This window comes from Apostichopus japonicus, chromosome 20 (genome assembly GCF_037975245.1).
Source record: "Apostichopus japonicus isolate 1M-3 chromosome 20, ASM3797524v1, whole genome shotgun sequence".
Lineage (NCBI taxonomy): Eukaryota > Metazoa > Echinodermata > Holothuroidea > Aspidochirotida > Stichopodidae > Apostichopus > Apostichopus japonicus.
Genome location: NC_092580.1, coordinates 10,865,265 through 10,880,791, shown reverse-complemented (window position 1 = coordinate 10,880,791; position 15,527 = coordinate 10,865,265). Strand labels below are relative to the sequence as shown.

At 37.1% G+C, this 15,527-nt stretch overlaps 1 protein-coding gene across 2 annotated transcripts; it reads right to left on the bottom strand.

The window, feature by feature from the left end:
- Positions 1-230: 230 nt before the first annotated feature.
- Positions 231-15,065, bottom strand: LOC139961452 (uncharacterized). 2 transcript variants are annotated; one of them, XM_071960635.1, is made up of 18 exons: positions 14,824-15,065; positions 11,662-12,483; positions 10,866-10,942; positions 10,067-10,187; positions 9,652-9,726; positions 9,042-9,204; positions 7,075-7,148; positions 6,796-6,879; positions 5,847-5,914; positions 5,360-5,437; positions 4,228-4,288; positions 3,749-3,827; positions 3,058-3,413; positions 2,584-2,719; positions 1,914-2,050; positions 1,161-1,226; positions 719-853; positions 231-495 (listed from the first exon to the last, which is right to left on the bottom strand). In XM_071960635.1, the coding sequence occupies exons 2-18, from the start codon at positions 12,277-12,279 to the stop codon at positions 325-327; spliced, it is 2,499 nt and encodes an 832-aa protein (XP_071816736.1). In that variant the 5' UTR covers positions 12,280-12,483; positions 14,824-15,065; the 3' UTR covers positions 231-324. The 2 variants fall into 2 exon arrangements, with proteins under 2 accessions (XP_071816736.1, XP_071816737.1); XM_071960636.1 differs by lacking the exons at positions 11,662-12,483; positions 14,824-15,065 and adding an exon at positions 12,546-12,918.
- Positions 15,066-15,527: the final 462 nt, after the last annotated feature.

Here is a 15,527-nt window from a genome sequence, read left to right as displayed (position 1 = left end):
CTTCACTGAGTCGAACTTGAAAGAAAATTAAATGAAAACGGAAATATGAGGGAATATGTTATATTAATTTGAAAAGAGACTGATTGTCTTACGGTAGGAAATGTGACATGTGTGAAAAATTGTCCACTCTGCTTTGTAGAACTCCATCAGAAGTATGGTTTTTGTTGTAGGCCCTCATTGCACCCCCACCCGTGTCTAAGTTTTTCAGACAGCCCCCCCCCACCCCTCCCCTCGTCGCTGTAGGTTAGAAATGAAACAGTTGGTTTCGAGGCAACGGTGAGCGAGGTGAAGTATATATAGCACCCTTAGCAGGACGACAATACGTCACATTTTCGGTAAGAGAGATGCTCTCGGTAATCTGGGATCATCCGCCATTGTCCTGTATTTCTTGAACCTTCTAGCAGTTTCGGAAAGAGTACTTGATTTATGGTCACCCCAAGTTAGCTTTTCGCTCAAATCCTTCTGTAACGTTTCGTCGTTGGGATACGGTCGCATCTAAACGAAAAGAGAAAATAGAAATAAAACACAAACTATTTTTAATCAGGTTTACGAAGGAGTAGTGTTGTCGTCATATTCCTCAAAATAACGTGAGGGGTTTGTGAACGGGAAGGGCTCGGGTGGGTGGGGTGGGGGGGGGGAGGGGCGTTGTGTGACACGAGCGGATGGAAGAAGAGTCTATACGAGTGGGGTTGTGTGTATTATTCTACGTTATACTCACCTCATCATTAATTGCCTTGATGTTCCCTTCTGTGATGTGCTTTAAATATAATTTCTTGGATATCATGATACACTCAGCTCCGTTACTTACGAGGGTCAGACTCGGTTGAGGACCAAACGCGATATCCAATACTCCCTGCATTAAAACAAAACATGTTTTTTTTTCAGGGGTTAAATGTACCAATATTATCCACAGTAAACTATAATTTTTTTTTAATAAAGTTAACTGACTTATTTCAAACTCTTTCAGACTCACAGATTAATACCATTGTCGTATTGTCATGAAGTGAACCTTTAATTGTTTTTTTCCTTCAGTTTATTGTAAAATAATTCACGTTCTTATCGTAACTTAAGTTTCACTTCAAACAAGCTTATTGGTAGCATTGCTTCCGGCTCACATTTATTAGGATGAATTAGTTTTATAATTAATGAAGGTTACTTACGAATACCGCTCCTTTTCCAATTGTATCGATTAAAACAAGTTTGGTCTCGTGTGTAGGTTTCTTGGTCTGAGAATGAAACAGAAATAAAATCATCTCTCTTGTCAGGTTGACTCTGACATTTAGATATTCCATGCATATTTATTTCAAAGCGTCTGTTTTATGCCAAAGCCTATACATTGCCCTGATAGAGGTCAATGAAACAACATTTGGCAATTAGACTTCTTCTAAGTCTTCGTGACCAAATCGAATGACGGGGGGAGGGGGGGGGGTGGGGTAGGAGGCACTCATCACCGGGGGGGGGGGTTAGTCCATGGGGCTCTTACGCCTTGCTTAGAGAGACTGATGTGAGACTCTTAAGTATATTAATCTCGTCAAATGTAGTATATGATTTTTTACCTTGACGTTTGTAAGAATCACAATTAAGTCGACTGGAAAGTTACTATTGTACTCAGACCTGATCGATAACAAGCACATAAATATATTTGTGCTTGAAAAGCTATATAGCCAATATATAACTCTAAAAGATATTATTGGTTGCAATATTTCATATATAGATATGACAAGAAATAAGTTGGTATATGAAGGGATCTTCTGTTCAATAACTGTGTTCTCATGTGGCACATTTTATCTTAAAAATAACCTGTTTACAATATGTGATGACGTCATAGATACACATGCATAAACTGAGTATCGTTGGATAAACTATATACATATAACTTCAACATCAGATGAGATGAGTAAAGTCTTCCTCACCAAACTCGAGTCCTTCATTTCCTCTTCTTTCCATTCCGTTTCCATCTGATCGTCTCTATCTTCTAGCTCCTCCCCTTCCTCATCCTCCTCCTCCTCCTCCTCTTGTGTTTCCTCCTCATCCTCTCTGGCATCCTCACCTTTGTCAGATAAGAGTTTAAAAACGATCAGAGATTGTTTGATTAGAGATTGTTTTCACTCACAAGTTTGGAACTTGGAATTGCTGGTGTTATTAAGCTTTTAGAATCACACTATTAATAAGCAGTATCGTAATAGCAACAAATAAACGTATAGTTTGTATTTTCATGAAAGTTTGCAAAATAAGTAAAAACCAAAAATATAAACAAGGTCAAGTCATTGCAGGATATATTATTACATATCGATAACGTTTTAGAGCTGCCATAACAATAAGAGGAAGAAGAAGAATATAACTAGTGAATTTTGAAATAATTTTTATTGTAGTTTTGACCAGATTGTTGTACCGTCTCTGGTCAGGAAGCCTATTTCTTAACGAGTATAATAAGTTCTTTAGAGTAATGTAGAATGAGTAAATCTGGTACTTAAGTGCACGACAAGGGTTGTTAACGAAAATCGAACAGCTGCTTAAAAGATTCTTTCATATTTACTGGTAGTTATATTATTTATATCCTGTTTTAGTCCTGTCCCTCTTTACCTATTGCTACATTGGCATCTGACGTTATCGGGAAGGATTTGTGCCCTTCTTTGCTATTTTCTAATCGTCCAGAGAGAAATTCATTTTGAAATTTCCTTGCGTCCTCTGGTAAGGCTCTAGGCTTCATGTATGGACCCTGCAAAGAACGAAAACAAAAATATAAATGTGTTAAAACATAAATTTTTAAAAATAGGTCAAATAGATTATTGAAAGGTGTCAAATTAGAAAGTTTAATATGAATAGTAAAAGAATATAGCCCGTTAAAATGGTTTCGGTTGAAACACGTGTATTAGACAGGGATGATAGATTCAGAAGGGAGAGAGAGGGCAGTGACCCCCGAAGAAGGTATTGGGGCGCAGTGCAAGAATGTTACCAATCAATATAAGGTAACAAGGTTAGATTAGAGTGCGTACGTATAGGAACTGCAGGTAAGACAGGAATGAAGTAAATACATGTACACGTGTACTGTGTTACCTTAGTTAAGCTGCTGAATTGCGTAAGAGAAGGTTCTGTTTCATCCGTGCCACCTGCCGTCTCATTGATATTCATAGTAGCTGCTGTGTCGTCACCGGACACTTCCATTTCTTGTGCGGGGAACTCTGGATCGTTATCAGGGTTTTCCACATTAAGTTCCTCGCCATCATCTTCTTCACTCGTTTCTGAGAATACATTATTCCGTAGAGGTATTTTAATATAACGACCTGGCCCGAAAAAGGAACTCTTCCATCTTTTCTTTGATTCTACTGATGACGTCGCATGGAGTTGTTTTAATTTCTGTGATATTAATTTTTCATGATCGGTGACATGTTTACGTCTCTTCGATGCTAAAACTGTAATAAGGAGTAAATGAATAAATAAATAAAGAGTACATCTTTAGCAGAGATATGGGAAAATACAACACTGATGATGAGGAAATTATCACATACTAACTGATTGGATAATACAGAAGGAAACCACGCCCCTCAAATTGAATATTCATTATTGTACCGTAAGCCATGTGTGTCAATACAAAATTGAATGGAATAATGAATTAGCAGCTAACTAACGATTGTTTCGGTGAACATAATGTACAGTAGCTTTGTCCTAATCTCATGATTGACTTACAAACTTACATTATCAATTTATATAAGCTTATAAAAGGCAAAAATGAAAAGAAAAATGATACCTTTTAGGGCAAGACTTTTTCTTTTAACTTCGTCCTTACTTCTCATCACATTAACTGTCTTCATGACTGCACAGCTGCCCTATAGATTGAAATGATATCGATAAAAAATATAATAATAATTGAAGTAGCCAGACCCGTAGCCAGCAAGTTTACAATTGGCATAGGAGAGGTGAAACCAACGATTTAAAAAGGGTAACAATATTTGTCCTGCAAGTTATAAATATTTTTTGTACACACGGTAGTGGCAGAAATAGCTCGAATGGGTGGGGGGGGGGAGGGGTTGTCTGCTCTTGTCTCAGGCCCCATCAGATAACTATTCTTTTAAAGTCAACAAGCAACATAAAGACAGAATTTTCTTCAATACCTGCACCATACTTCGACCATACTAATTGTGAAGTGTTTCTTATAAAAAATAAATAAATAAAAAGGTTATGACATCCGCAAAAAGTCATCTTCAGTGAAGTTTTCAATTAACTTACTGATTTTATTATGAATATCCATTTACTTTTCTGGCTGTCTTCCACCATAACAGTACCGCCTCTATAATATGGATGATAACAATATCAAAATGAATATGCATAGTGACGCAATCATGTCGTAGGTGCTCACTGAGTAAGAAATTGCAATATTTGATTTAGGTGAAATATATTTTTTTGCTATCAAACATTGGGATGTGATATTTCCAGGGACTTTACATTAACGTCAGGATTTTACTGAGTGGGTGAATGGTTGGGCTGATATAACGACTTTCAAGGGAGGGGGGGGGGGTGGGTGGCACAGAAAGACATTGAAACTGAAACAATGACATAAGCCAACCCCCCTCCCCACCATGCGAAACTTTGTTTACGCCACTGAATATGATAAAACAAAATCCACTTTATTTCACCAGATCGCCTTGTTAAACACCTCAAATTTTATTAAGGGGTCACAACTATATGCAATTAAGCGTAAAAATGAATAAGTTAAAATGGGAAGACTATCCCTGACGATCCCATTCAGAGAATAAGCACATTAGGCGGTTCATTGAACCAGGTCCCCCAATGTCCAGGGGTCCCCAATGTCCAGGGGTCTCCCAATGTCCAGGGGTCCCCAATGTCCAGGGGTCCCCCAATGTCCAGGGGTCCCCAATGTCCAGGTGTCCGCAATGTCCAGGGGTCCCCCAATGTCCAGGGGTCCCCCAATGTCCAGGGTTCCCCCAATGTCCAGGGGGTCCCCTAATGTCCAGGGGGTCCCCCAATGTCCAGGGGTCCCCCAATGTCCAGGGTCTCCCAATTTTCAGGGGTCCCCCAATATCCAGGGGTCCCCCAAAGTCCAGGGTTCCCCAATGTCCAGGGGGTCCCCCAATGGATGGTTCCGAGACAATGGATCACAGAAACTGCCAATAGTATTATAAGTATTATAAGAAGATAGTCAGACAAACAAATTTTACATTTGTGGCTCTATCTAGTCAAGTGCATGTTTGGATGCAGTAAGCCTGGTTTAGAACCTCCAATTTCTCCCTCTGGCGACGGGATCCTGGAGGCATAGATACGCCTCCACTGATCTTATTGTAGGGGTGATAAAATAACAGTAGACGAATGATGTTTGGAAATACAGAATAGCTCAACTTACATGAAGTAATTGAATTTACAATTAGTGACGTTGTCTTTAAGAAGATGTACAGGCCAACCTTTAAATATGCTGATGGATCTGTAACAAAGAAAGATCAATTCAAAATTAATTATAATAATTTAAAAAATAATATAACATTATGGTTTCGACCGAGGGGCTTGATATAGTAATAAGTTAACCTTACCACATTGTGATGCTAATATTATAGCTTGTATCAACACACCTCTGTAGTAGAAAATATGATGGTGTGCACAGTTTTATATAGTCATAAAGCGTATTAATTTTAGAAAGTAATCCAGAAATGGATAAAAATTTTTGCTGCCACGCTGACAATTCTTGAACTGTTCTTCTAAGACATTATATAACTAATTTAAGTTCTATAGCTGTGACAATCTAAACAACTGACAAGCCCGTCGAACATGGTATACGGTCAAAAATTTCAAGAACTTCAAACTAGTTTAAAATAATTAAATTAATCTTTTCTTACTTGATAAAGCTGTTCTCGTAGGATTTGACGTTAGAGAATCCACCCGCCATAAAAATCCGGATGTAATTCTAAAGAAAGTGTAAGACAAGAAAGAACATATATGATACTGAAAGCAACATTTTGTTACAACTTTGTGAACACGTTATATCAGTCAATTAGATGGATTTACTGTATAGTTAGTTCATACCAGGGTTGTCCAACCTACGGCCCGCGGGCCACAGTCCGGCCCGCCGCAGGGTTGCGTCCGGCCCGCCAGAGATGCTCAACGGTGCGAAATTTTAGTGAGCAGATTTATTGATAACAATTTTAAGCTATAAAGTCAATCATTCGAACTTTCTGAGTCAAAAAAAACTGCATACAGGTCAGTTTGTGTGACACTCTCTCAGCGGAGGGGGGGGGGGTGGCGGCTGGACTTTATTCATGTTTTGTCAGGAAGGAAAATAAATCAGTGCGCTCCGCGCAGTGCTCATATTTTGTTGCCTTGGGCTTCGGGCAAAATATCGAAAAATCGAGCGTATAGGGTTCATGCGGCCCCCTCCTTCATCATAATCATTCCATGTGGCCCTCCTCTGCAAAAGGTTGGACAACCCTGGTTTATACTGTGATACATACCATATGGTGTAGTATACATGATAACTATGGTAACAGCTACAATATGCAACAGAGGGACATTACCCAAGCCCACCCTCTCCCCATACCCTCCACCGTAACTAATGCAAGACATAGGAAACTGGGAAAGTTGTATAGTACAGTGATCAGTATACACTTCCTGAACAATTAATCATGTGGTCATAGAGATACCCCCCCCCCACCCTTGCACCTCCCCTTTGCAACACGCACACACACACATACACGCACACACATGCTTCCTCATCACTATAACTAACATACCACATGGGACATATTACATAAGGAAATTTCACTCTTTTGTTATATTCAGAAAGCTTACCTCTTTACTGAGGCATAGCAACTGAATTTTGTCCTTTGAAATCACCGTGTAGTTATGTTTTCCCCCATTTGTTATTGCCTCGTCCTGTGTGTGAAATTAGAAAAGAAGAATAATAATCAAGTGTTATATATATACGTTAGTCATCCACGAAGACAGGATACATACAAACCACAAACGTACACACATACAATATATATATATATATATATATATATATATATATATATATATATATATATATATATATATATATATATATATATATATATATAAACTTACCCCAAATACATCCCCTTTGCTGATGCCCGCAGCTCCTCTTCCAGTTTTGTCCGGTTCACCCTCCAGAACGACAGCTAATGAGAAAATAAACGGAGTCACATTGGGATTAGGCGATGGGGTACTAGGCCGTCTAATAATATGTTTCGAAACTTCACATTATTTTAGAGAAAGACGGGCATTGACTTTTAGCTGGACACAAATGGTATTAATTCTACAGGACTAAATAGTTCAGTCTGGCCCCTTTTGTTCCCGTGTCAAGCTGGTACTTGATTACAATATTCTACCATTAACTGCAGCTGGACACATTTGGCTATTTTCTATATATCATTTGTTTTATGACTTAAAATTAGAACACTCTACCGAGTACTTCAATTGACCTCGTTTTTAAGAAACCACTTACCACACATGCAGCCCACACCAGCACCCCACGAGGTTTGAAAACTTGTAGTTTTCATTTACCCTCGCTTAATATAAACAAACTTTGAGATATAATCTCTTCTTTTATAAACGAAAACAGTCATGTCAACCATATATTTCATGACCGTCTCAATTTCGAAGAAATATGTTTATGAATTATCGAAACATGATTTTGAACTCTGGTCACGAAATTCTCCAAGGTAATGTACTGTTTATACCAGAGGCATCGATTTGTGCGATAATTAAATGACCTCAGGCTTGAATTTCTGGAGGTACAATAAATGTACCTCTATCGATCGTGTTAATCTGAAAGTTAAGCTTTCGTTTCATTTCAAGTGAGTTTTAGGGCATTGTATACTGCAGTACAACTTTAATGTGAAACGGGTTTATTTTTCCTATCAAAAATGTTACAGATGGTATAGATTATCATGGTATAGATTAGAAGATTAAAACAGGTCACTATTGGTTAAAACTCTCCTTTTACCCACTACTGTAAAACATGTATAGTTGTTTACCTCTTGCATTGGGACAGCCGGTCTTTATAAATATAAAAGGTGACTCAAACCTTCTTACCAATATCTTTTTACTCATAATTATAATAAAAATAAAACAAAGCTGTTAGCACTGACTGCTTATCCACTAAAGAGCCTGTGTAAGAGAATGTGTAAAAGTAATAGGGCTTATAACTCATAGTTATGATAGAGATGTTTGTCATTAATAACTCCCGGCAAATTGCTAAGTTCTGCTCCATTTGAGAGATTACTGTTCAATATTTTAAATATGTGGCTAGAACTTTCGTTTTCTAATCTGTGAGATCATAATGCCACTAGGAACTGTTTTTTTTACTTTCATTGTGTATTTGTATGCGAGATTTTTTTATAGAATGTAAGCAGAATTGAAACTGAATGCTATAAATAGCTCATGTATAAGAGCTTTATCATATCATTTTAATACTCACTTCTATGACAGAAACTAAGCATTGTAATAAATAAAGAAAAAGATATAAATATTTGAAGCACTTTTGCTCGTTTGCAGGCACGAAGATGTCGTATTTAGACTTGACCAAGTCTTCGACGTTGTGTGTGAAGGAAAATTAGATCTGTAAATAGTATCTCCCGATATTATTAGATTTTCCTTTACTCTCTGAGGAAGCTCAGACTGTTCATGACAGTAACCTTCATCACATAGATCAATCATGATATGTTTGGATGTGTGTCTTTCCGTTAATCCTCCTTAAAAGACTGGAGAATAACATTGAGGTTATAAAACCCAATAGGCCTAGCTGAAAATTGAGTACGTTTGGAAATTGTCAATCCAATTTTGGAAGGCAAAGCCGATGGGTATTACTTTAACAGTGCATGCCTTTTCGACAAACAGAAATGCATAGTATACAACATATAGGTTTCACAAACTATAAGAACCATTCTTGTCTCACATAACCAAATAACCGAGCGCACTATCAGTCATCGTCAAAATTCTGACGTCACAGGACGTCACATTACGTCACTACATAATCGTCTGGAATATACTTTTCGTTGCTATATACATACCTGATCCTCCTATAATGATATAGAACGCCAGCGGTCTTCGGCCATATCGAAGTATAATTCGACCAGATGGGTAGTCTTCATACCAGGCGTTTCTTAATAATTCACGTTGCATTTCAATTGGATATTTGGTGATTGATTTAAGTTGTTGAAGTTCCACGTGCACCTAAGGAGAAAATGTGACATGATAATTACGAGGTTGGCCGCTCTATGATGTGTTTCATTTCACAAAGACGGAGGGGAAACCGACTTGCTTTCTTCCTTAGTTATTTCTTTTCATTTTATTTGACTTCTTTTATTTGGAGGGGGAGCCGGGTGGGTTTTTTTGTAAATAAATTTGGCCTTGGTCTCCCGTTTCGGGATAAACAACTTAACAAACCAGTATTATTTCTGTTAAAACTGGAAAAATAAAACAATTCTCAACTATATGCATGTAAACATATGATATAGGCTAGTTTAAGTTTACCTTAAGTTTATTCAATGGCATCAAACAGTGACAGTGAAAGTGTTGACGTTACCATTACTGTATAGGTGACTTAAGCAAGGACTATTTCACACCCTATACACTATAACACGTAGTGTTTTATATGGCCTACATCACGCCTATACTTACATGGTATATTTCTTTATCTGTTCTCTTTGCAGGATCTTTCCCTAGTATCTTTCTGGTAACTGCACCAACCCTTTGCTGAAACGAATGTAGCAAAAAAAAGAGGAAAAAAGTAATAAAAAAATGCATTTATCATTCACTTTTCAAATGTTTGTTTACTCTCTCTCTTTCTGTGACTTACGTTTATTGCATACAAAGAAAACGATTAGCGATTGCGTTCTCCGAATAATGTTGAAACAATGTGTTTGGGAAACAGGAGAGACGTGAGGGGGGGGGGGGGGGTGGGTGGGGCTGTAAGTTATTAATGTTCTATAACTTTTTAATATTGATATTGAAATTCTTTAATTCTTTTCACTACTTTGGCTTGTCCCAGGACAAGTACCCGATAATGTCACGTGACATAAATATCTGTTCTCACCTGTTTATTGGCTCGAAACATCACGGGATCAAAGAGTTCTTCTCCTTTGACTTTATATTTTTCTCCTGTTTCTGCTGCGTCTATTTCATTAAATAATTCTATCATTCGAGCATCATTTTCACTGTAATACAAAAAGAAAGAAAAAAAAATCAAATTGACGTCCAAATGCAAGAGGAACATCCCCCCCCCCAGCCCCACCCCTTTGTATGTGATATCATATAGGAAGGATATCAAATGAAGGGAATCACCGGTGCGTCGAATTATGAATAAAGTTATCATTAAGTATCGTTACTAGATATTACAAAACTGTGTCCCACAAATCTCACTCTAAATGAAAAGTCACCCCTAAATGGCGAATAATGCGAGCAAGTTTTGTAAAAGTACTTTATGAATTTCAGAAATTGGAACGCTTTGAAGAATAGTACCTGCGCATGAAAGGCAAATCCACAAAATATAACAACAAACACACAAACAACCTGTAGGCCAAGAATAAGGATGGGGGTGTGGTAGGGGTGGGAGGGTACTCTGATTGTCACCGGTATTCTTAGTCAATAGCACCCTGACCTTTTACTCAACCCTCCCCCCTCCCCTCGGCCCCAACTCACCCTTTACCGCATATTCTCCTACAGTACTCATCAATTATTGTAACATTGTCTTTTTGTCTTAGTAAGAGACAACTTTCTTCGAAAGTTTCAAATTCATGGCTATTCCTTTCTGTTACACATGCACCTTCCCTGATACACACGCACCATTAATATATAGACGCCCTTCTTTCACACTGTAGGCTATATACACTTACGTTACTATGTAGGTCTTGCTTAAGCGAAGTAAATAGATTACCAACTTGACGGCCGTACGAAGTTTACCAAAGGTCTTCTGAAATATTAAAAAATTAACGCAAACTATATTGTCATAACGATAATACATATCATTCTGTATACTAAAATTGTAATCATATATATAGCAGGAGGAATGTTTGACAATATTCCTATTTCTTTATATAATATATTGGGCATAGAATAATACCGCTATAGTCCTTCAGTTCAATACTTCCATTTAATACATTTATATCCCATAATAATATACATATCATTATAGATAATATATGGTAAAGAATTTCATTTTCAAACTTGAAAAAAAATAGCCAAAAAATGTTGGTCATTTTCTGATTTGAGTTTGGTAAATGATATGTATTCTTTAACAAAGAGGCTGGCGGACGAAATATTTCGAATCTGATGAAACCATTCATTATCCGATAATAACCGATAATAACCGATAATAACCGATAATAACCAACCTATCGGTTATTATCGGATAATGAATGAAATCATTCATTATCCGATAATAACCGATAGGTTGGTACAAAAAAAAACAACAACATTATAAAACGATGTCATAGTTTGACCAATTGTAATTCTTCAGTTGTAATTTAAAATACGCCGGATATACGACTACCGGAAGTTGGAGGCTGAAGGTCAACTATCCGATTTGAAGCAATATATATAGACCTACCTATATATGGAGAATAATCATACAGCTAAACGAAAACTAAAAGGGGGAATAAATCTAAGAAATAGAACAAATATTGAATATACTTGAAACATTTCTTCATCTAAATCTGTCTCTTCTTGAATAAATCCCGCCATTTTCCTTCTCGGTCTTCTTCCTCGTTTTCTCTTGCCTCTCGCTCTGATTTTCCATCTCGTTGCCATGACAGTGGTATCCATGCGAACGAGAGCTTTCCCGCTCGGATGAGCAACTCCTTTCCTCTCCTTACTATCTTTCCCTTCCTCCTTCCTAACAGCAGAATGTGTCGGATTTAACCGAGCAAGAAGCTTTTTCGATGAGATATCTGGAAAACTTTGGCTCACAACTGGCCTATAAGGTTGTGGTCGTTTTATCGAGATGGGTTCACCGTCCCTATGAAGTTTCCTAACTTCATTTTTCTTTGGTTTCTTTCGAGGAGTAGGTTTTGAATCCATCAATGAAACTACCTCCCTAAGTTTATGAAGTCGTCTGTTACTTTCGGATTCATTTGTACGTAAGTTTGAATTTTTACCCGTATTAAGTTGATGAGGGTGGTGATGATGGGGGTGTCGTCCGCCCTTCAGCGCCCTTTTTGACAGGGCTGGTAGGGTATACGTCGATGTTGATCCCGAGGGTAACATTTGAACCATCCCAGATGACGAAATTGTATCGATTTTGTTCGCCATCCCAAAGTAACGAAATAATGACAGTTACCCGTTCCTAAAATCGTACTGTGAGCATAGTAAATAGTATAATCGCCTAGTGGAATTTACTCCTGTGGTTTTATCCCGACTAAACTGACGTTTTGACTGGTTCTGATTTGTCCGTGTATAGTCATAGTAACAGGAATTGGATATAGTTAGAATTTCTAAACCAACCGCTTTCTTGAGCTGTAAATGCAATATGAAAATTTAAAATAAAAATGATATAAAGGGACAAGAAAAATTCTTACCATTGAACAGAGTAAACTGGAGCAGCTTGAGAACACTTGATAATTCGCATTTCAAATTCGTGGGAAATCCCCAACAGCGGCACCAATTATTTACAAAATCACGTGATTTCTGCAGCAACTATCATGTGATATAGTATCGAAAAAACAGGATAACTGGGGTGTTCTGATCTAATATATATATCTATACATATTTGTCCACAGAACTTTCTCCACACCAAGTTTTTTTATCCAGATGAAATTCCTCCCGCAAACCACAACTTATGGATGAAAACACCTCTGGTCTCAGTGAAATCTGTTAATGCGAGTGACAAATTGAGTTCAATTTTATTTTGTAGTTCCCCTTCGGTGCAGTCATATTTTCGAATGATCAGCGCACAAGAATCGAAGAACCAAATTCCTGTAAAATCTACATGTTTGTCATGTCTTAATATATCTGGTCTTTTAACATGTTTTGTGTCTGTTTTCCAGTCAGTTTCTATGGAGCTGTTATGTATATATCGCGATACTTTTACAATGATAGACGGGTGGCGGTTTATATGTTACAGGCTCTGATATTGTGTATCGTTTAAAGTAATATAGTGTTGAGTTTTATTCACTCTAAACTTACAAAAAATGCTTTTATGTATATCGCGATACTTTCACAATGATCGACGGGTGGCGGTTTATGAGTCAAAGGGTCGGAATGTTCAGAGAAATGATTTCTACATGTAAGTTGGGTGGGTGAGGGGGGGGGGAGGGAAGGGATGGCGTTTGATTTAATTTTTTTTTACCGCGAAACTTTTATCAGGAACTTTGCCTACGGTGATAACCATATTTTTTTTAATTTTCTTGCAACCAATGACGGTTTTATTGGGTCAGATGGGCTCAATAATAGGTTAGACCAGGTATACACACATGTGACTCGCGGGTGCAATATTTAGACTTACTCAAATCGTATATGAACTATAAATTGACTGTTTTTATAGGGGTGTACACCCCCCCCCACTTTACCATTTCAACTTCACACACACAAACATACAGTCGACGTGTGCTCTTGCATAGCCAGTTTGTGGTTTTCATTATTAATGTCTAAGCGACGATATTTTCAATATCCAATGAATGGAAATTTTAAGATTTTCATTAATAACTATTTGTGTAGTTAAAATAAATTAATGTAGCCTATGAGCTTATGTATGATGCTGACGTTGGGTAAAATAACCAGAAATTAAATAGCCCAATGAAAATTTAAATCAAACCCGCTTTAATTAGCGAGGCACATAAAGAAAGGAATATATATAATAATAATAATAATAGTAAGAAATTCAAACTCAGTGTTTTCGCTTTAAACTATTTGAATTAATCTGCACAATACTCAAAGTGAGGTATAACAAGACGTACTTATAATGAACGTCATAAGATTGTTTTCATAATATTTTTTCATTCGTTTGTGGTTGTAATCCTTCGGGGTTTAAACAATCCGATTTTCCTGCCCTAAAGTCTATCACCTGTTCCTGAACTTATTAAATGAGAAATTTTATCTTCTGTCGTTTTAAATTCATTGGAAAAAAAATTCTAATGCACGATTGCACAGTATAGGTTTCAGTGGGTCGCAAACTTAAACATCTCGGGGAAATCACATCAAGTGACGAGTGTAACATGCACCACGTGGCCCAGTAAAAGAATAAAAAGAAACTTTTCACATTTTTTTTGTTGGGGGGGGGGGGTGTTTTTTATCAGGTTACCGTTTAGTTTCCATCAGTGAAAAAAAAATAGTTTCCGGCCTAGAAAACGGCTTTGCGATATGGCGGAAAGCACTTTCGTTTAAGGCGGACATTGGCGTGTAGTTTGTTAGGTATGGAGTAAATTGTATTTTAGTTGGAATATCTACACAAACTGAAAATAATATGAATGTAGTGGGAAGGATCACGTTATTTTTTATAATAGGTGTTACTTCTTTCTAAAGGTGTTGAACAAATTCGTGTATATTAAGAAAGGAAGGATGTGTTCTTTATTTTGATGATTTATTGGAATGAAATTTAAATAAAGTAATTAAACGATTAACACAGAAAGTTTAGTTTCTAATATAATTAATAATATATTTAATATTTATATTTATAACCTTGTATCTATCTATTTAATAAGAGATTTTATTGAATCATTTATTTATTTATTTATCTTTGATTATTTTGATATTGGTTAATGATTTGATATCATACAGTAAACTCAACGACCTAACGTTATATTAACGTGCAGATCTGTGCTAAACCTATGACTAGCGTGTTATCAACTTCTTACTCACCACTTTGTACGTCAAGCTTCTCAAAAAGAACATATTTCGAAAGTATGCACCAATATTTTCAAAGTAAGAGATTGATATCTCTTATAGCTGATACATTCAAAAAGTTGATCACATCAGTGGATGAGATGGGTGAATCGGAAAATATCGGTGACCTCCGTATATAGTGTGCTAACTATACACAGACATATCGAATTACGTAGCTGGTCTGCACGTCCATCCACATATACAGTTACAGTGTCTTCAATGTACCGACTATGTATGTACCGACTGGAATATCGGATTATCGATCCTCCTTGATTGGATCAAAGAGGGTGCAACAATGGGTACTATTACGTCCTGCATCGACCTACACGAACCCCCTAGCAACTACTGGCGGGGTGGACCGATGAGACCTAGTCGGATTTCTTTATTGTTGTACTCTATTGATTTTTTCATAGCTTTTATATTCTCTGTCTCTGTCTCTGGTTCGTATTTTTGTATTATTAATGTTATCTATATGTTTGTTTTCTTTTTGAAGTCAGCGAAGGTCGTTAATAGAAGCTTTCATGTAACCTCGAGCTATTTAGATTCCCGTACGGTTCAATTTAAGTGGATTTCCTGGTACAATATCACTTCACTAAAGAAGAGACAGGTATCCTTTCGATTTTGTGATATTGCCAATTTTCTGAACAATGCAGCCAACGTGACATTCGGCACGCCTCGGT